This window comes from Dermochelys coriacea, chromosome 3 (genome assembly GCF_009764565.3).
Source record: "Dermochelys coriacea isolate rDerCor1 chromosome 3, rDerCor1.pri.v4, whole genome shotgun sequence".
Taxonomy (NCBI): domain Eukaryota; kingdom Metazoa; phylum Chordata; order Testudines; family Dermochelyidae; genus Dermochelys; species Dermochelys coriacea.
Genome location: NC_050070.1, coordinates 139,610,053 through 139,632,721, shown reverse-complemented (window position 1 = coordinate 139,632,721; position 22,669 = coordinate 139,610,053). Strand labels below are relative to the sequence as shown.

The window sequence follows — 22,669 nt, the reverse complement described above, 5'->3', positions numbered from 1 at the left end:
ATTAACTGTGCAACTCTGTATATAATGCATGGCAATTATGTAACACTAATCAAATGGGTAGATACACACTGGCATCAAATACCTTCTGGATTTTAGAAAAAATATTTTTATTGAAAAGCCTTACTTAATAAAAGTTTATTGTACTTACCGTGCTGGATGTCTTTCATATCTAAATGAAGACTGGACATTAGTATTCCAACTGCCTGAGATCTTTTGTTGCTTAATAACTTGACAACCTGGCCAAGAAAAGAAACATTTATTAACTTGCACTCAGCAGCCAGGATTTACAAAATATTTTGTATTGCTCGTTACGAATCCAAGAAATGCAAGGTACCTTGTACTGTACTTGTTTAATTGGATAAAAAAAGTAATGTGCTGTTATTCATGCCATGCAAAATGTACTTTTTCTGTGTAAGCCATGACAAGCGTAGACAGCCAGATAATCTGGGTGAAATCCTGGTCCTGTTGAATTCAGTGTAAAAGCTGCCTTTGATTTCAATGAAGCTAACAATTTCACCCTCCATTGGATATGCATTTCCATCTTCATCCTCACACTGATGTTACTATCTGCATAAAACAGGCTGTCATATAAAAAGTTTCCAACTGTGTTTTGGAATGTGTTTGGTTTCCAAAACCACACAATGATTTCCAGCTTCAATGAAAGCTAAAACTGTGAGAATGTCATATTTATTTGAACGTTTGATGTAGTAGGGCCAATATGAATGTTATTTAGAAAGCAAAATAACCATGTACATATTGAGATGCTCTTTGATCACTTTTAGGGAACACAAAAGGTCTCAAAGTATGCTATGAAAGCTACATCAGACCCTCAAAATTGCTAGTTTGAGTAGCTGGAGTTAAAAAATTAGCTGCCTACATATTTGTATATACCATGTGTTGGCTCTGTAAACACAAAAGCAACAATTAATTTACAGACTAACTTCCAGATAGCTTTAAGCAGAGTGGCCTCTTTCTTGCTTCTCATTCCAGTATTACAAAACACACACAGAGTAGCTCCAGGAGAGATTCCTTATCAGGCAAATGATGTGGTCCTAGATAAAAGACTTTTCTGTGTAAAGCAATTTGCTACATAGTCTGAGAAGTATATGCCAATTAGTTAAAAAAAAAAAAAAAAAACTGAGACTACTTCTTCCTCACAGGCCATATAAGGGACACAGACAGACTTTTCTCTCTACAAGCCATTAAGTTTCAAGTGTTCCTGAAAAGCCAAATGTAATTAAAGCCAGTAAAGGTCCAATTTCCAGAAGTGACAGACTCCTTAACAGTTAATGGTGTTTATATTTTTAATTAAATTGGAGCATTCATAGAAAATAAATAATCTTAATTCATTGTCACACAAATGTTTTAAGACAAAAACTGTTGTTGTAATTATGTTCCTAGTTTTTGAGGGGAAACAGACTGGCAGATCAAAGCTATAAAACAAGAACAGCTAATTGATGTATGACAGGTGGTTAAAAAAATCAAACTATTCTAGTCAACATTACTGAGCAGTAAATAATGTTAATACACAGAAAAGGAACAAAACCACATTTAATGTTGAACAATTCAAAATGTACACAATTTTTTTTTAAAGTCACTATTTAGGTTTTATTAGCTGGAGGATGCTGCCCAAATGGCTGAATCATCCATTCTGTCTTGGAAAAAAGATAGTTCCAGAAACCAGATTTCACCCAGCATTTGAAAGAGTACAGCTGATGATGACTGAATTAATCTACCAAAAAGTCGATTTATATCTAGGCAAGTATAAAGGTACACAAGGTGTTTTCCATCAGACCATTACTAAGTCTGATTCCTTCAGGATTTCATGCAAGTGAATATAGGTTTTTAGTTTGACGTATAAAGAGAGGCTAATTGGAAATACAAGAGCATGACTTAGATTTTAGCGGATACTCTGGTTAAAATAAGGAAGCTAGAGGAACTCCCAGAGTCAGGCTTTTGCAGCCTAGCTTTTACATTGTCCCATAAAAGTTAAAGTCTTCACTGTGTCAGCTTACATTTTGTCTTGCTTTCTCTACACCGCCCTTCTTTTAATTAGCCAGTGAAATAAAAATACTGTATCTTACTGATGAACTGAAAAAGTAGCAACCAGAAACCAATGTGTGTGTTAACTTTTGCTCATAAATTTAAACAAAACAAAACATAACCCTAAACTCAGAATAGAATTTGACAAAAAAAAAAAAAAAACTCATTAAGGAATCTCAAAACATAAAAAAATCAAATGGACCTGAAAAGCTACTGAACATGGATGTCAAATGCAGATATCAGAATTAAAGAATAGCACTCGGTCTTATAAGTAAGAAAAACAATTAGATTAATCTGGATCTTCCACTGAAGGAGCTCAAAAGTACTCTCTCTTTCAAATTAGAATCTCTAAATCTCAGGTAAACCTGAACCTCTTAAGACAAATCTAGCCAGAGAAACAATCTTTAAGGGTTTTCTTGCTGTGGAGAGAAGCTATTAATTGTAACTATCAACATATTTAAGACCATCTATGTCTGTCTACAAAATAAAACAACTCTTGGTCATCAGGTTGTGTCTTCAATATTTCCAGCCATTATATTGCCTCTAATAGAAATCTTGGCAGTATCTTGAGCTGCATCATGAAGGAAGTAAGCAATTACACAAACAAAGAGCATTATTATACTGCTGTCACTTGTATGTCTCTACAGACTGTGCAGTACTGGAAAATCCATGAAGTATTTTCTTTCTTCCAGGAGCAGGAAGTCCCCTCCTATGTCAACTAATAAATCTTTAGAAGTTTCACTTTAAAAATATTAATAGAAATGAATTGAACTCTGGAGATGGGGTGGAACTGAAATATTTTCCACCACTTTGGATCCCAAGAGTAGAGCATCCCACAAGAGTATAATTATGACAGATTAAGCCTGCTGTGGTCAGCTACAGAGGAAAGAGGTCCTTCTTGTGTTCCTTTTGAACCAGTGTCTGCAGAAGGCAAGATAATTGCTCCAAACAGGAAACAGAACAAATGAAAATGTAAGTGGAAACACTTTAGGAAGAAACAGTCTCAAAAAAACGACAGGATAAAGAAATTGAAAGTAAACTAGTTAGGTCACAGCTCAGGAACTTGTTGCAGAGTGAACTAATGGAAGACAGAACAATTGCTATTTATTAACTATCATAACTTCAGAGTACCAGGACCGGCTTTCCGAGAGGGCAATTTAAAGCCCTGGGGTAGCAGCGGTAGGGCTGCGGTGGGGATTTAAAGGGCCCCGGAGCTCCAGCCGCTGCTACCCCTCTGGGGCCCTTTAAATCCCGGCCTGAGCCCTGGGGTAGCAGCAGCGGGGCTCTGGCGGGGATTTAAAGGGCCCCGGAGCTCCAGCCCCTGCTACCCTCCCAGGGCCCTTTAAATCCCCGCCTGAGCCCTGCTGCTGAAGCCCTGGGGTAGCGGCGGCGGAGCTCCGGAGGGGATTTAAAGGGTTGGGGTGGTAGCGGCGGCTGGAGCCCCGGGGCCTTTTAAATCTCCGATGGAGCCTGACCACCGCTACCCCAGGGCTCGGGCAGCAGGGCTCAGGTGGGGATTTAAAGGGCTCAGGGCTCTGGCAGCTGCTACCACAGCAGAGCCCCAGGACCTTTAAAGCTCCGCCAGAGCCCAGAGCCCTGGGGTAGCGGTAGCAGCAGCTGAAGCCCTGGGCCCTTTAAATTGCCTAAGCCCCAGGGCTCCCAGCCACCTCTGCAGCTGGTAGCTCAGGGGAAATTTAAAGGGCCCCGGGCTCCCAGCCACCACTACTTCAGCTGGAGCCCTGGCTCTTTAAATCAAGATTTAAAGGGCCCAGGGATTTAAGGCCCTGCCTCTTCCGGTTGAGGCCACGCCCCCTGCTCAGGAATCCAGCGTACCAGTAATTCCTCTAACTTACTTTCACCTCTGCATAACTTCTCACTGTAACCAAATAGGAAAAGACATTGCCTATGTATAAGATGTGAACTAGGAATATACTGGACCTCTGGGGCCAGAATTCTGAGTTATAAGGAGTGAGTCAAAGAAACATCAAAGTGAAGATTAAGATCTATCATTTCTGGGCCTGCGAACAAAGTGTATAGAAAAGTGATTGAAAAGAAGATTGTGACATAGTAATTGCCACTTTTTGGCTAGTTACATTTAAAAAGTAGGTTATTTCATTTTGATTTTTATACGCATCTTAACTTTAATTTTCATTCAATCCATGGAAAATTGCATGAATACCAAAGTTTCCTGTTTCTTTTCTCTTTCAAGGTTTCCTCCAATACAGTGGCTGTGACAATACAATATTAATTAACAAAACATGAATATTAGCATATGTGACTAAAGCAATTCCCAGAATTTAAAATAAAATAATTAGCTTTGCAGTCTAGGCCTACTGGCTACAGACTAGTGATGCCATTAAAAGGATATACAACAAAAGGTTGCTAATCAAATCTATCTAAGATCTAGGTACCTTAGACACAATATACAACTTTTTTATTTTGTAATCTGGAATGCCACTTTCAATAAATTAAAAAAAGAAAAAAGGAACCTACAGATAATATCAGCACATTAATGTCTAAAACAAAGCTTCTGACTGTTGAATGGTCCTTGCTGTTGACTAGTAAACAAAACTACATGCCAAATTTATTCCTGATTGAATATTATTGCTTGTGTTGTCCAAAGATACATTTAGTGAATAGTAATACAATACAGATGTTAGATGATAAAAGCCCTGGAACAAATATATGAAGATTCCCTTTCCCCAGAATAATCTTTAGGTAATGCCGAGGAGTTTTGCAAGGATTCTCACTTTCTGGTTCAGAATGTAACGGTTAACATTAACCAAAAGTGTCCCATGGTTCTTGCTGGTAAGGAAAACTACTAATTAATTCTTAAACAAAAAATAAATCACACACACATGCAACTCAACCGTACAAAACCTAGGATCTATTAAAAGATTTGTATGGAATATGCAAAACCCTTAAGTTTCCAAACAAGAACTTGAAAGACCAGATCAAAGCAATAAAGTACTAATCAGCCTGGATCCCCTTCACTGGGAAGGAACTAAAGCCTTTTAGGGTCTACACTGCAATTAAACCAGTGGCTTGTGACTTGGGACATGAGGCTCCAACCCAGGCCTAAACATCTACACCACACTTAAACAGCTTCTTAGCAAGAGCCCCATGAGCCCAAGCCAGCTGGCATGGGCCAGCCACAGGTTTTTAATTACAGTGTAGACATACATTATTATGAACAGTCTAACAATTTTCTGGTGGAAGCGTTTAGGTCCCTAAAAATAATACCAAATGGAATTGTACATGTTTCCCATAAAGACACAAGATTTATAATTAAATTAAGGGACTGAGGACATCCAGTGGCTTCTTTATAATAGAAAGGGGTTAAGACAATCCCAAAAGTAAGGCTGGAGTAAAATACTGATCAGGAAGGAATCCTGCTGCAAAGTTTTTAGCATAGGAAGCCAGTTATGGCTGCTATTGCCAAAAAATCCAACACTGGCCAATCAGGAAAATTCCTTTGCTGTTAAGGAGTGAAAGCAAGCAGTAGAGTGCAACAGATCCAGCATTCAATGAGATGCACTGGAGCTGGCTAAAGACCAACAGCCAATGACCATGCTCGTTGACTCTGAAGATGCATTGGCTAAGTGAGTTGACTGAACTGTATGTAATCAATAGCTATTGTTTTGGGGTTATTTATTTATATATTTTTGGTGGCAATGAATCTGGGTCAGGAGAAGGGGCCTTTGGAACAAGTTGAAGAAATCTGTGATGACTCAGATGCCAACTTCTCTTAGCTTTGGTCTACACTAGGAGTTTAGGTCGAATTTAGTAGCGTTAGGCCGATTTAACCCTGCACTCGTCCACATTACCAATCCTGTTTTGTTGACTTAAAGGGCTCTTAAAATAGATTTCTGTACTCCTCCCCAGCGAGGGGTTTAGCGCTAAAATCAACCTCCCTGGGTCGAATTTGGGGTAGTGTGGATGCAATTAGATGGTATAGGCCTCCGGGAGCTATCCCAGAGTGCTCCATTGTGATCGCTCTGGACAAGACTCAACTCAGATGCACTGGCCAGGTGGACAGGAAAAGCCCTGGGAACTTTTGAATTTCATTTTCTGTTTGGCCAGCATAGCGAGCTGATCAGCATAGGTGACCATGCAGCCCCAGAATCACAAAAGAGCTCCAGCAGGGACCGAACAGGAAGTACTGGATCTGATTGCTGTATGGTGTGAAGAATCCATGCAGGCAGAACTCCATTCCAAAAGACGAAATGCCAATATATATGTCAAAATCTCCAAGGGCATGATGGACAGAGGCTACAAAAGGGACACACTGCAGTGCCGCGTGAAAATTAAGGCACTCAGGCAAGCCTAACAAAAAACAAAGGAGGCAAACGGTCGCTCCAGGTCAGAGCCCCATATATGCCACTTCTATGAGTGGCATGCAATTCTAGGGGGAGGGGGGCTACCACTACCCCACCACTGTCCGTGGACACCTGCAAAGGGGAGTCTCATGCCACAGGGATAAGGAAGATGGAGGAGGAGGTTGAGAATAGCACACAGCATCAAGTGAAGAATCCCTTCTCCTGGGCAGCCAGGAACTGTTCATCACCCTGGAGCCAATACCCTCCCAAGGTGGGCTCCTGGACCATGAAGCCGGAGAAGGCATCTCTGGTGAGTGTACCTTTGTAAATATAATACAGGGTTTAAAAGCAAGAGTGTTTAATGACTAATTTGTCCTGAAGACTTGGGATGCATTCATGGCCAGTATAGCTACTGGAAAAGTCTTAATGTGTCTGGGAATGGAGCAGAAATCCTCCAGGGACATCTCCATGAAGCTCTCCTGGAGGTACTCTAACAGCCTTTGCAGAAGGTTTCTGGGGAGGGCAGCCTTATTCCATGCTCCATGGACACTTTACCATGCCAAGCCAGTAGCAAGTAATTTGGAATCATTGCAGAACAAAGCACTGCAGTGAATGGACCCGTGCTTTGGTGGCATTCAAGCAACATCCGTTCTTTATCTCTCTGTGTTAGCCTCAGGAGAGTGATATCATTCATGGCCACCTGGTTGAAATACGGAAAATTTGTTTAAGGGGGACATTCAGAAGGGCCCGTTTCTGCTGGGCTGTTTGCCTTTGGCTGAAAAGAAATCATCCCCGCTGTTAGCCACATGGTGGTGGAGGCCCGTTCATGCTAAGCTGTTCGTGTTTGGTTGACAGGGATCTTCCCTGATACTACCCATGCAGTGGGGTGGGGGGTGAAGCAATCATCCCAGAGAAATGGGAGTGTGGGGGGGTTGGGTTGTGCTGCACATTCACCCTAAAACCATAGCCCCTCCTTTTAAATGGCCAACTCAACAGGCTTTGCTTGGTATGGGAAAGGAGAGCGCTGCTGTTTCAAATGATTCCCACATGTTATGAAGGTTGAAGAAGTCGAAACCCTTTGCCTTACCATGGCTGCCTGCAAGCCGAATTCTGTTGCCCAGTCGAGCATGTGATGTCTCACACCAAACTGGCAGGCACTCAATACAAGAGGCAAAATGCAACCTTGTACCAAAAGCACATGTGCTATGTAATGTGATTCACTTGATTCAGTGTGAAATAATCTTCCATTTGTTCTGTAAAATGTATCTTTTTAAATAATACTCTCCCTTTTTTTCCTCCTGCAGCTGCAAATGTTTCTACGCTCCCCCTATCATCTCCGTCCCAGAGGCTAGCGCAGATTAGAAGGCGAAAAAAATGCACTCGCAGTGACATGTTCTCAGAACTCATGCAGTCCTCCCTCACTGAAAGAGCTCAGCAGAATGCGTGGAGGCAGACAATGTCAGAGTCCAGGAAAGCGTTAAATGAACGTGATGAGAGGAGGAAGGAGCATAATGAGAGGAGGCAGGATGCAATGCTGAGGCTAATGGGGGAGCAAACTGACACGCTCAGGCATCTGGTGGAGTTACAGGAAAGGCAGCAGGAGCACAGATCGCCACTGCAGCCCCTATATAACCACCTGCCCTCCTCCCCAAGTTCCATATCCTCCTCACCCAGACACCCAAGAACGCGGGGGGAAGGCTATGGGCACCCAACAACTCCACCTCAGAGGATTGCCCAAGAAACAGAAGGCTGACATTCAATAAGTTTTGAACTGTAGTGTGGCCTTCCATGCTCCTCTCATCCACCACCCCACCCAGTGCTTCCCTCCTCATGCACCCCTCCCGGGCTACCTTGCGAGTTTTCCCCCATTTGTGTGATGAATTAAGAAAGAATGCAGGATTTTGAAACAATAATGACTTTATTGCCTCTGAAAGTGGTGATCGAAGGGGGGAGGTCGCTTGGCTTACAGGGAAGCAGAGTCAACCAAGGGGGTGGGTTTTCATCAAGAACAAACAAACAGAATTGTCACACCGTAGCCTGGTCAGTCATGAAACTGGTTTTCAAAGCTTCTCTGATGCGCAGGAAGCCCAGCTGTGCTCTTCTAATTGTCCTGGTGTCTGGTTGCGCCTAATCGGCCACCAGGCGATTTGCCTCAACCTCCCACCCTGCCATAAACGTCTCCCCATTACTCTCACAGATATTGTGGAGCACACAGCAAGTAGCAATAAAAATGGGAATACTGGTTTCATTGAGGTCTAACCTAGTCAGTAAATTGTGCCAGCGCTCTTTTAAACATCCAAATGCACATTCTACCACCATTCTGCACTTGCTCAGCCTATAGTTGAACTGCTCCTGACTACTGTCTAGGCTGTCTGTGTATGGCTTCATGATCCATGGCATTAAGGGATAGGCTGGGTCCCCAAGGATAACTAAAGGCATTTCAACATCCCGAACAGTAATTTTCTGGTTTGGGAAGTAAGTTCCTTCCTGCAGCTGTTCAAACAGACCAGAGTTCCTGAAGATGCAATTGTCATGCACCTTTCCCAGCCATCCCACGTTGATGTTGGTGAAATGTCCCTCGTGATCCACCAGTGCTTGCAGCACCATTGAAAAGTACTCCTTGCGATTTACATACTGGCTGCCAAGGTGATCCGTCCCAAGATAGGGATATGTGTTCTGTCTATCGCTCCACCACAGTTAGGGAACCCCATTGCAGCAAAGCCATCCACTATGACCTGCACATTTCCCAGAGTCACTACCCTTGATAGCAGCAGTTAAGTGATTGCATTGGCTACTTGGATCACAGCAGCCCCCACAGTAGATTTACCCACTCCAAATTGATTCCCGACTGACCAGTAGCTGTCTGGCGTTGCAAACTTCCACAGGACTATCACCACTCGCTTCTCAACTGTGAGGGCTGCTCTCATCTTGGTATTCGTGCACTTCAGGGCAGGGGAAAGCAAGTCACACAGTTCCAAGAAAGTGCCTTTACACATGCAAAAGTTTCACAACCACTGGGAATCATCCCAGACCTGCAACACTATGTGGTCCCACCAATCTGTGCTTGTTTCCTGGGCCCAGAATCGGCGTTATATGGCAGGAACCTGCCCCATTACCACCATGATCTCCAAGTTGCCAGGGACAGTGCTTTGAGAGAGGTCTGTGTCCATGTCCTCATCACTATCATGATCACACTGTCGTCGCCTCCTCACCTGCTTTTGCAGGTTCTGCACATATTGCAGGATAATGTGCAAGGTGTTTACAATGCTCGCAAAAGCAGCGGTGAGCTGAGCGGGCTCCATGCTTGACGTAATATGGCGTCTGCAGGAGAGCAGAGTTGCAGTGGAAGTGGTGGATGATGACAGATGCAACGAGAATAGATATTTATACAAAACGACGAGAGGACCCGCGAGGTGGATTCATGGCACCAGGAGAGCAGAGATTCAGCGGAAGCAGTGGATGACGACAACATGGAGAAATTTGCTACTGAGGCTGAGCTCATTTACAAGAGCAGAAGAACAGAGTTGCAGCAGAAATGGTAGATGATGATGGTGAGCAGTCCTACTGCATCATCTGCTGACAGCAGCACCCAGAACACCAACAGCAGCAATGACGGTGAGCTGAGCTGAGCATGCTCCATGCTTGCTGTGGTATGGTGTCTACATGGAAAAAAGGCGCAAAACAATTGTTTGTCGTTGCTTTCAGGGAGGGAGGGGCGACTGACAACATGTGCCCAAATCCACCCGCGGCAATTTTTTGCCCCATCAGGCATTGGGAGCTTAACCCAGTATTCCAATGGGTGGCAGAGACTGTGGGAACTGTGGGATAGCTACTGACAGTGCTATACCGACCCGCTCCATAAGTCGATGCTAGCCACAGTAGTGAGGATGCACTCCACTGACTTAATGCGCTTAGTGGGGACATATGCAAGTGACTGTATAAAATCGATTTCTAAAAATCAACTTCTATAAAATCGACCTAATTTTATAGTGTAGACATACTTTTAGATAGACTCCAGTCTATTCCAATTGTAAAGAACGGCTACAACAGTGTATTGAAGCCTTCTTTCACTTTTTATACCCTCCCCACAGACTTGAGGATGACATTTTATTGTCACCATCACCAGGTTTCCAGGTAAATATTCAGACCCAATCTCTAGTTTGTATTGATGGTGTTAGGGTAAGGGGGAAAGGAGCCATAGCACATGAGTGCCAATGCTGTAATACAGCAAGATCCCCAACATTTTCTACTAATCTTAAAAAGTTGTGTGCGCTGCCCCAAGTGTTTAATACATATCTTCATGGCAAAGTGTTTAACAAAGCCATCCATGTCACATGGAGCCAACGTCAGACACGCTGATTAAAGTCAATGCTGGGGAAGGTTGGTTCGGCGAGGTTCTGTATAAGTGTGCTTTGAACCCCATTCTCCCCCACCACCCCAAATTAATATATCTTTCTTGACTGGCACTCCTATCCAATCAGCTCTGCTCCCTTCTCCAATTCAAGATTCTCCTTGACATCAATAAAAACTAGAAATTTCAAAACTCTCCTCACCATACACCTCTATAAAGGTGCCATCCACCGGCTGTTGTCACATTGTATAAACTAGCACAATACCTTTAATGCAAATTGCTAGCCAGCTTTATGTGCCTACTTCATAATGCTACAACTTCTGTTTGAAAATGAGGTCAGTGCTAACTCTTTAGCTTATCTTTCATTCCTTCCCACCTTCCTCACAATTCAGCTCTCATAAGTCATAAGCTTTCAACCCTATGTATAAGAAATTTTTCACACTCTTTCACACAGTTTTACCATTAAAATAGTATAGATGTACATGTTGTTGGTTAAAACAAATACCCTTCATGTTATTATAGAGGTAACCCTCTAATAACAGATTGCTGCTCTAGTTAATGACTCTCTGTTATGACATTACATGAAAAATTACTCACATTGTTTAGATTCAGATGCTTATTTTACTTATTTTCTCACAGGTTTCAGAGTAGCAGCCGTGTTAGTCTGTATTCACAAAAAGAAAAGGAGTACTTGTGGCACCTTAGAGACTAACAAATTTATTAGAGCATAAGCTTTCGTGAGCTACAGCTCACTTCATCGGATGCATTTGGTGGAAAAAACAGAGGAGAGATTTATATACACACACACAGAGAACATGAAACAATGGGTTTATCATACTCACTGTAAGGAGAGTGATCACTTAAGATAAGCCATCACCAACAGCAGGGGGGGGAAGGAGGAAAACCTTCCATGGTGACAAGCAGGTAGGCTAATTCCAGCAGTTAACAAGAATATCAGAGGAACAGTGGGGGGTGGGGTGGGGGGGAGAAATACCATGGGGAAATAGTTTTACTTTGTGTAATGACTCATCCATTCCCAGTCTCTATTCAAGCCTAAGTTAATTGTATCCAGTTTGCAAATTAATTCCAATTCAGCAGTCTCTCCTTGGAGTCTGTTTTTGAAGCTTTTTTGTTGAAGGATAGCCACCCTCAGGTCTGTAATCGAGTGACCGGAGAGATTGAAGTGTTCTCCAACTGGTTTTTGAATGTTATAATTCTTGACGTCTGATTTGTGTCCATTCATTCTTTTACGTAGAGACTGTCCAGTTTGGCCAATGTACATGGCAGAGGGGGATTGCTGGCACATGATGGCATATATCACATTGGTAGATGCGCAGGTGAACGAGCCTCTGATAGTGTGGCTGATGTGATTAGGCCCTATGATGGTATCCCCTGAATAGATATGTGGACAGAGTTGGCAACGGGCTTTGTTGCAAGGATAGGTTCCTGGGTTAGTGGTTCTGTTGTGTGGTGTGTGGTTGCTGGTGAGTATTTGCTTCAGATTGGGGGGCTGTCTGTAAGCAAGGACTGGTCTGTCTCCCAAGATCTGAGAGAGCGATGGCTCATCCTTCAGGATAGGTTGTAGATCCTTGATGATGCGTTGGAGAGGTTTTAGTTGGGGGCTGAAGGTGATGGCTAGTGGCGTTCTGTTGTTTTCTTTGTTGGGCCTGTCCTGTAGTAGGTGACTTCTGGGTACTCTTCTGGCTCTGTCAATCTGTTTCTTCACTTCAGCAGGTGGGTATTGTAGTTGTAGGAATGCATGATAGAGATCTTGTAGGTGTTTGTCTCTGTCTGAGGGGTTGGAGCAAATGCGGTTATATCGTAGCGCTTGGCTGTAGACAATGGATCGAGTGGTATGATCTGGATGAAAGCTAGAGGCATGTAGGTAGGAATAGCGGTCAGTAGGTTTCCGATATAGGGTGGTGTTTATGTGACCATCGCTTATTAGCACCGTAGTAGACTGCTTCCACCGACGTGCACGAGCTGGAATTGTGGAGGAGCAGCATCGCTTGCCCCATGGCCTCGGCCATGCGGAGCACGGTGCCATCCACAGCCTCGGAAACAACTCTGACATCGTGATCAAGGGGGCTGACAAAGGAGGTGCTGTAGTCATCATGAATAGGTCGGAGTATGAACAAGAGGCTACTAGGCAGCTCTCCAACACCACTTTCTACAAGCCATTACCCTCTGATCCCACTGAGAGTTACCAAAAGAAACTACAGCATTTGCTCAAGAAACTCCCTGAAAAAGCACAAGAACAAATCCGCACAGACACACCCCTGGAGCCCCGACCTGGGTTATTCTGTCTGCTACCCAGGATCCATAGACCTGGAAATCCTGGACGCCCCATCATCTCGGGCGTTGGCACCCTGACAGCAGGATTGTCTGGCTATGTAGACTCCCTCCTCAGGCCCTTCGTTACCAGCACTCCCAGCTATCTTCGAGACACCACCGATTTCCTGAGGAAACTACAGTCCATTGGTGATCTTCCTAAAAACACCATCCTAGCCACTATGGATGTAGAAGCCCTCTACACCAACATTCCACACAAAGATGGACTACAAGCCGTCAGAAACAGTATCCCCGATACTGTCACGGCTAACCTGGTGGCAGAACTTTGTGACTTTGTCCTGACCCATAACTATTTCGCATTTGGTGACAATGTATACCTTCAAATCAGCGGCACTGCGATGGGTACCCGCATGGCCCCACAGTATGCCAACATTTTTATGGCTGACTTAGAACAACGCTTCCTCAGCTCTCGTCCCCTAATGCCCCTACTCTACTTGTGCTACATTGATGACATCTTCATCATCTGGACCCATGGAAAAGAAGCTCTTGAGGAATTCCACCATGATTTCAACAATTTCCATCCCACATCAACCTCAGCCTGGACCAGTCCACACAAGAGATCCACTTCCTGGACACTACGGTGCTAATAAGCGATGGTCACATAAACACCACCCTATATCGGAAACCTACTGACCGCTATTCCTACCTACATGCCTCTAGCTTTCATCCAGATCATACCACTCGATCCATTGTCTACAGCCAAGCGCTACGATATAACCGCATTTGCTCCAACCCCTCAGACAGAGGCAAACACCTACAAGATCTCTATCATGCATTCCTACAACTACAATACCCACCTGCTGAAGTGAAGAAACAGATTGACAGAGCCAGAAGAGTACCCAGAAGTCACCTACTACAGGACAGGCCCAACAAAGAAAACAACAGAACGCCACTAGCCATCACCTTCAGCCCCCAACTAAAACCTCTCCAACGCATCATCAAGGATCTACAACCTATCCTGAAGGACGAGCCATCGCTCTCTCAGATCTTGGGAGACAGACCAGTCCTTGCTTACAGACAGCCCCCCAATCTGAAGCAAATACTCACCAGCAACCACACACCACACAACAGAACCACTAACCCAGGAACCTATCCTTGCAACAAAGCCCGTTGCCAACTCTGTCCACATATCTATTCAGGGGATACCATCATAGGGCCTAATCACATCAGCCACACTATCAGAGGCTCGTTCACCTGCGCATCTACCAATGTGATATATGCCATCATGTGCCAGCAATGCCCCTCTGCCATGTACATTGGCCAAACTGGACAGTCTCTACGTAAAAGAATGAATGGATACAAATCAGACGTCAAGAATTATAACATTCAAAAACCAGTTGGAGAACACTTCAATCTCTCTGGTCACTCGATCACAGACCTAAGAGTGGCTATACTTCAACAAAAAAGCTTCAAAAACAGACTCCAAGGAGAGACTGCTGAATTGGAATTAATTTGCAAACTGGATACAATTAACTTAGGCTTGAATAGAGACTGGGAATGGATGAGTCATTACACAAAGTAAAACTATTTCCCCATGGTATTTCTCCCCCCCACCCCACCCCCCACTGTTCCTCTGATATTCTTGTTAACTGCTGGAATTAGCCTACCTGCTTGTCACCATGGAAGGTTTTCCTCCTTCCCCCCCCTGCTGTTGGTGATGGCTTATCTTAAGTGATCACTCTCCTTACAGTGAGTATGATAAACCCATTGTTTCATGTTCTCTGTGTGTGTGTATATAAATCTCTCCTCTGTTTTTTCCACCAAATGCATCCGATGAAGTGAGCTGTAGCTCACGAAAGCTTATGCTCTAATAAATTTGTTAGTCTCTAAGGTGCCACAAGTACTCCTTTTCTTTTTACTTATTTTCTGTGCATCATGTTCTTCAAGAGGAGACAGAACAATAGACTAAAATGTTCCTCTAATTAGAAACAATAATGGATTCATATTTTAAAAGTAGAGAGAGAAATACATAGAAACATTTCAACTTCCTGGTTTTAAAAGAAAATACAGGGATCCCCCGCAAACCACCAGACCTGATCATCTCTGCCAGTTTAGCTCATTGTTATCCACAACGACTGGCTTTTTTCCCCTCATTATTTCTTGAAGACCACAGCTATGATTTTCAAAAAAGGGGTGCCTCAGGTTAGGCTCTCCAGTCCCTATTTGGGAAACTATAGGGGGATTTTAAAAGTTTCTAAGTGAGTTAGGAGCATAATCCCATTGACTTTCATAAGGCACAATATAGTCTTTCTTCAAACTTACACTTCGTAAAAATTAGGTATAAACCCACAATTTTCAAATTTCTCATGCATTTCACTTATCAGGCCATCTGCATATGTGGTCACCTAACTGATACAAACAATCTTAGTTGTACAAACAAATTAGGCATACATTTGCTCATTCATTCTGAATGCACCATTTCATGCCTTAATATATTAAAAATCATGCTCATTCTGAAGTTACTTTATTACAAAATCATCTCTGAACTTCAGGGAGATTGACAAAGGAAAGTGGAAACCAAAGGGAGAAACTGCTATGATCTCAAATGAGAGATCTTAGAGCCATTTAAAAAAAGGAAATGTCTCACCTGACAGTAAAGGAAAGGCCCTAAAGCTTTTTCTCAAGTAGAAGTATGTGGTGACAGAAGAGAGTCTATAAAGATTATGCCTTTTACTCAATTTATTCATTACAAATCTACATTTGATTCTGTTCTATTTATACTAAGCAAAATCACTTTTCTAATTTCATAGGCTCTTGGAGTGAGAAAAACAAAATTAAATTAAATCAGAGATCATATTTAAAAATAATGATTTGACATAAAATGAGAAAGTTTTATATAAATGTCATTGATAATAGGTGTCACGTTTAACTGTGATTGTATGAAACCGTCAAATACCATTGCACTAAACCTTCAAGTTTTGGGGTGACAACATTTTAAACCACTTGATAGGCAAATGAGTGTTGTGCGGGGGAAGAAATTGTAGTCATTTTATAATTTGACCAACTAAGTATCATTGAACTAAAATGTTTAAACTCTATTATTTTTTCGGAAAAAAAAAACACTTATTACTATCACTAAAGCTCCTAATGTCCTCCTCAGCTATTGCAGCAGTAAAAATCAGGAGTGAGAACCTCACCCCCACTCTGACCCTTTAAATGGCATAAAAGGGCCAGAGCAGCATAAATCCTCTTGAACAGCCCTTGTGCCTAGTGGGGGAGGATTCTCCCGGATGAAGGCAATGAGAAGACCACAAAAGACTGTGCTCTTAGGACTCCTTTGCAAACAGTTGCATATGGGGTGTGATGGGGTAGGAAGGAGAGTATCTGGAGTGGGACTTGAGCACTTAGAGCCGTAGAGATTCTAAGCAGCGTCAAAAAGCTTCAAAAGGTCTCATTTTATCCAATACGCAACAAGAAATTTTTTTCCTAACTTTTAGAAATATTTGCAGGTTGGAATAACTATTTTCCTGCCAAGCTCTACTACTGGTCCAGGTCCTGAGGGGAGTGTGTTCTAGTGGGCACAGACTCTTTTCCCCCTATCCCCCTAAGCGTGACCTCTTCTGCACCTGTAGCCTGTCCTCGGTTCCACATCCCATTCCCTGGTTCCACCTCTGTCCAACATCCGAGTCCCACTCTCCCCCACCCCCATGCCCACTGATCCCAGTGCCCCCCTTGCTATCCCAGGTATCTGGCTTCTCACCCCTCCGCTTTTCATTCAGGCTGTTTCCTCCTCCTCCTCCACCATGCTCCTTGGGTGCCAGCTGAACGGATCAGAGCACAGGAGAGAAAGTCTCCCTGCTCTCAGTGCTCATGTCTGATGCCACATTACTGAGAGAGAGAGAGAGCTGACAGACAGACACTCTCTACAGCCCAGTGGTTATGGCCCTCACCTGGGACATGAAAGAGTCAGGTTCAATTAATATTTAATTATTTAGATAAAGCGGTGCCAGGAAGAGCAATTTCATGGAAAGTTTTGTTAAGCATCTATATTCCAGGGATAGAACATGCTTACTACAGATGCAAACTTTGGAACATTTAACTACAAAAATACAAAGTCATACTGAGCATGTGAAAACAGATTTTTAGTGGCCAACTTGGCCAAAAATATGGAAAATTTCATAGGGACAGGACACAAATAGGACATCTTTGACAGCAAGGTGACACTCTGCCAAATTTCGAGTCTCTGCTCCAAAGCACAGGGGCACTACAGTTTCTCAAGGAAACAGTTTTATGATTTTTTTTAACATGGCAATATTAATCCAAAATTATTCAGCCTGAGGCTGACACCTAGCATGGGGAATGTCTGCCTGAACCACTGGCAAAGCTAAAAGCAAATGAAAACAGGGTTTTATAATGTAAAGAGCCAGGAAATCTTAATAAATGACACTAGCTCGGCCACCCATGGGGGGCTTTCTTTGAAGACTAAGGGGGCAAATTCAGTGAAGCTACTCTGATTTACAACAGCTGAGAACCCTCATCCTACTACATTAATGAGGCCAACAGACAACTCTATGACACATCCTACTATAGAGAACTCAAAGACCACCACAATTTACTCAGGAATTTAAGGCTATCATCAAATCCTTCGCCCAAAGACTCCTAGAGAAATTCTACAAATTCATCCCCCACAAACCAACCCCAAAGACCTTCTTCATGCTTCCCAAGATACGCAAACAAGGTAACCCAAGCAGACCCACCATATCTGGTCATAGCACTTTTACTGAAGGAATATCTAGACCAGTGGTCTCCAATCTTTTTTTATGCCCACGATCACTTTTTGAATGTAAGGGCAACCCAGGATCTACCCTGCCTCTTCCCTGAGGCCACACCCCTTCCTTGAAGCCCTGCCCCACTCACTCCATCCCACCCCTCACTCCCCGTCACTTGCTCTCCACCCAGCCTCAAACACTTTCACCAGGCTAGGGCAGGGGGTTGGGGTTTGGGAGGGGCTGCAGGCTCTGAGCTGGGGCTGAGGGGTTCACAGTGTGGGAGCGGGCTCTGGGCTGAGCCTGGGGTATGGAGTTGGAGGCAAAAGGGGGTGAGGGGTGCAAACTCTAGGAGTTTGGGTGCAGAAGGGGGCTCTGGGCTGGGGGCTGAGCCTTGGGATGCAGGAGGAGGCACAGGGTGCTGGATCTGGGAGGGGGGTCAAGGCTGTGGAATGGGGTTTGGGTGGAGGAGTGGGTATGGGGTGCTGTCTCTGGGAGGGGACTCAGGGCTGGGGCAGGGACTTTGGGTACTGGAGGGAGCTGGGAGTTCAGGAGGGGGTATGGGGTGCTGCTTCCCACCGGGGGGGGCACTTACCTTAGGCATCTCCCTTTGGTGGTGCAACGGGGCTAAGGCAGGCTTCCTGCCTGCCCCGGCCCCACTCAGGCACATCAGCACCTCCTTCCCATCACAAGCCGGCCAGTAGTGCACCACGCAGTGATGCCGCTCCCAGAAGGGTGGCCCCTGGGGGGAGGTGGGCACGTGTCTGTGCATGCTGCCCCTCTCTGCAGACATTGCCCCTGCAGCTCCAATTGGCCACAGTTCCACATTCCCAGGCAATGGGAGCCGCGGGCGTGATGCTTGCAGGCAGGAGCAGCATGCAGAGACCCCTCCTCACCCCGCACAACTGCAGGGACATGCTGGCTGCTTCCGGGAGCAGCGTGGGGCCACAGTAGGCAGTCCCACTGTGCTGCTGCAGCCAGAGATCACGATTGACTGGGAGAGTCTCCAGGATTGACTAGTCGATTGCGATCGACAGGTTGGTGATCACTGATCTAGACTCTCAGAAACCATCCTGAAACCACTCACCCAGCTTTCTCTACAAACTCCGGAACATTTACAACCTCCCTCAGAACACCATCCTTGTCACCGTGGATGTCACTTCCCTGTATACTACCACCCCTCACAATGAAGGCTTAGCTCCCTGCCTCATATATTTACAAGACAATGGACAATCCTCAGATACCCATCCCAAATACATCACAGAACTCATCCATCTCATCCTCACCCATAACAATTTTACATTCAACAATAAGCAATGTCCTAACCATGGGAACAGCCCTGGGTACTAGGATGGCTCCCCAATACTCCAACCTCTTCATGGGCCACCTTGAAGAAGAATTTCTGGACCAAACCATCAAACCACATGATATACTGAAATATATTGATATTTTCATCCTCTGGACTGGCAACTCCCTCACAGATTTCCACTACAATTTCAACCACTACCACCAGTCCTTAAAACTCTTTCTGTAACTCTCCCACACCAGCATCAACTTCCAGGGCACCACAATCAGCTTCAGCAGTGAAACCCTACTGATAACTATATATAAGAAACCCACAGATCACCACAACTACCTTCATAGATCCAGTGAATATCCCAAACACACCAAGAAATATGTTATCTATAGCAAGGCAATACGGCGTATGCTCTGAGGAGAAAGTCCATAGAACGGGCCATCCAAATACCACGAGAGAACCTGCTTCAATACAAAAATAAAACCGCAACTGACCACACATCCCTACTTGTCACCTACCATCCACACTAGAACCCATATGGGTATAATCAAACAACTATAACCCATACTCAATGGAGACCCCATCCTGAAATCTTTCCTGAACCCCCTCTTCTGGCCTTCAAATAATGTCCCAACCTCTCCAAGCTCATCACCAGAAGCAAGCTCCTTACAGACTAGGGCACATCAACTCAAAGCGACACCAGACCCTGTCAGAACAACAGATGCAAAACCAGCAGACATACCTACACTGCTACAATGATCTACATCCCTCACAACACACCTTTCAAGATCCATGGGTCCTACACATGCCTATCACGACATATGTGTAACTCATCCTGTGCACTAAGTGCCCCATGAAAACTATGTGGATGAAACCAGACAATCTCTGCACTATCAAATGAACTCACAAAAAAATTATACGAGACAAAAACACCCTATCACCTGTGAGTGGACACTTTTCATAAAGCGATCTCTCTATATCTGATCTATCAGTCCACATCCTCAAAGGAAACCTGCACAACACGTTTAAAAGATGAGCCTGGGAGCTTAAATTCATAACTTTCCTCGACGCTAAAAATCATGGACAAATAGACACACTGGATTTATGGCTTGTTACAAAAATCTTAACCCACTACCTGCCCACCCCATCAGCTGCTTTCTCTCCCGCTCCATCCCCCACCGCTTCCTTTCACCCTTATGACTGGAGAGGTGTTAATGGGCCACTCCACCTGGAATAATCCCTTGAAATGTGTGTTAACTATGCTAAACAATCTGTTACATCTTGTATTTAGCAGTGACTCTCTGAATTAGGACGTCTACACTTACAGCACTGCAGCAGTGTAATTTATGTCCCACTGACACAGTGCTGTGCACACTAGCGCTTATGCTGGTATAATTTATGTCACTCACGGGAGTGGACTCACATCCCTGACCAAAAAAAGTTTTACCAACAAAAGTGCTAGTGTAGACATAGCATTAGTTTCCTGGGCCTGAAGAAGAGTTCTGTGTAAGCTTGTCTTTCTCACCAACAGATGTTGGTCCAATACAAGATACTGCCTGACCCATCTTGTCTCTCTAATAGCCTGGGATCACCACAGCTACTACAACACTGTATGAAAGCTATTTGGACAGCTTTTCTTCAAAACTAGCCAATTTAGCCAATGTTTTACATATAGCATATATAATCAATGCACAACTAAGCACGTATAAGCATCCTCATAGGAAAAACAAATCAGTTTCCACAAATAAAACTTTTCTGCAAATAAGAGCACTAAACTTAGCATTGCTATTCAATGTACTGCATAAACACACAAACAACATGTATTTCAATGTCCAGAAGGAAAAATGAAAAGGTATTTTCCACAGCTCAATAGGATACAAAACACATCTGCTTTGTATAATAGATGACCATAAAAAACACTACAGAAACACTAATTGTAGGATCTTTACAAATGCCAATATCTATCAGAGAATCCATGCAAGTCAGAAACAGTTTAAAGTTGCTTCCTATAAAACTCTCGTGGCATTATGGCTATGCCTTCTCACAATAATGGCTTCTTCGGCTGAGCAGGGATGAACTTCATTATCCAAATGTTTACTATGGTATAAATAAAAAGTATTTAAAAATGAACTCAAATTCAAATTCACTGAGGATATGCGCATAGAATATTTTTTTTAAAGTTTATCCATTTCAAATCTCTATTGGTTTAATATTTTAGGAAACCTAAATGATAAGCTGTTTGCAGCGTTATTGTGGAAGAGCTGTGCAGCTTTTAAGCTTGTCTCTTTCACCAATGGAAGTTGGTCCAATAAAAGTTATTATCTCACCCACCTTGTCTGTCTATCAATATGAGCATTTTACATTTAAATCTTCAGCAAATGCTACTTCTAATGCAGGCTTCTGTTGCCCCCCCGCATAATAAACAGCAGATTTAGCTATCAGTTTGATATTTCCACAGACTGAAGTTCAATAAATCACACCTATCTATAACGGCATTTTCAGGTGGGGGAAGCTGGAGGGGCAGCGGCGACACATTAATCTGATAAATACAACAGAAGTAACACTTAAAGGGATACTTTTGTATCATGTTACAATGGCAACACAAATAGTCAGTTCTAAATTGAAACACATTCTTAAATTCAATTTTGTTAACTTCTGTGTGCAAGTTTCTGTTGCAGACAACATGCTCTTTGGGAATCCTTTAAAAATGTTCAGGGACTTCTTGAAGCATATTTGATAACAATATAAGAAAATTCTTGTCATTGGAAGGAAAACAAATTCTGTCAGTCATTGAAAGCCACATCCACTAACGTTTAACCACAACTACTGTCTGTCTCTGTTTAACCACTATTTGTCTGCCACATAGAACTTAATAGCCATAATTTTTATTGCTTACAGAGGTTTGCATTGCCAAATCCCATAAAATGTAAACAAAGTAGCATTTCATAGGGCAGACATCAGGTATAATTTTGCATTCACTTCTTTTCATGTGGAGTTACTACATGTACATGGTTCCAGTATCACCATCATCTGATTTTTTCAGTGTTAAAAGCAGCAAGAATCCGCTTGGTTCTTCACATATTTAAGACCCTAACACTATGAAGCAATTGAATACAACACATTACAAAACTGGAAGGTGAATATTGACTCACTTCACTATAAACCGAAAAATTTTGAAAATAATGCAACCTTATATATCTGTCAAAGAGTATATAATTGTAGATTCTACAATCCATAACCAACATGTGGTTGTTTTACTTTTATATAATTCTGATGTTGAAATATTGTATTTTGAGCCCAACAAATAAATTCTGTTAAGTCAGCAGCAAATGAAAAAGTCATTGTTTGAAATGTAGATCACCTTTATAGGACTATAGTGAAAATTAAGTTATTTATGATTAAGTGGAGTGATCTAGCGGCTCAATCTTGAAGGTGCTGAGCTCACTGAACTCCTATTGGACATGCAGCATCTTGCAGAAACATGAAGTCTTATGTCCCAAATATCTTGCTTCTGCAAATCTTCAATCCAGGTAGTGCTTTGCAGACCTCAGAACCATCAGGTGACATTGGCCCCTGAAGATGGGCGGGGGGGGTATTGGGG

The 22,669-nt window shown here is 43.3% G+C and overlaps 1 protein-coding gene across 5 annotated transcripts in view; it reads right to left on the bottom strand.

Annotated features, from left to right (window-relative positions):
- The window catches only part of FMN2 (formin 2), a 277,143-nt gene that overhangs the window by 149,363 nt on the left and 105,111 nt on the right, over nt 1-22,669 (bottom strand). For all 5 annotated transcript variants that reach the window (XM_043511421.1, XM_043511423.1, XM_043511422.1 and 2 more), the window contains one exon: nt 149-236. In XM_043511421.1, coding sequence (XP_043367356.1) covers nt 149-236 — 88 coding nt within the window. The remainder of the gene's footprint in view (nt 1-148; nt 237-22,669) is intronic.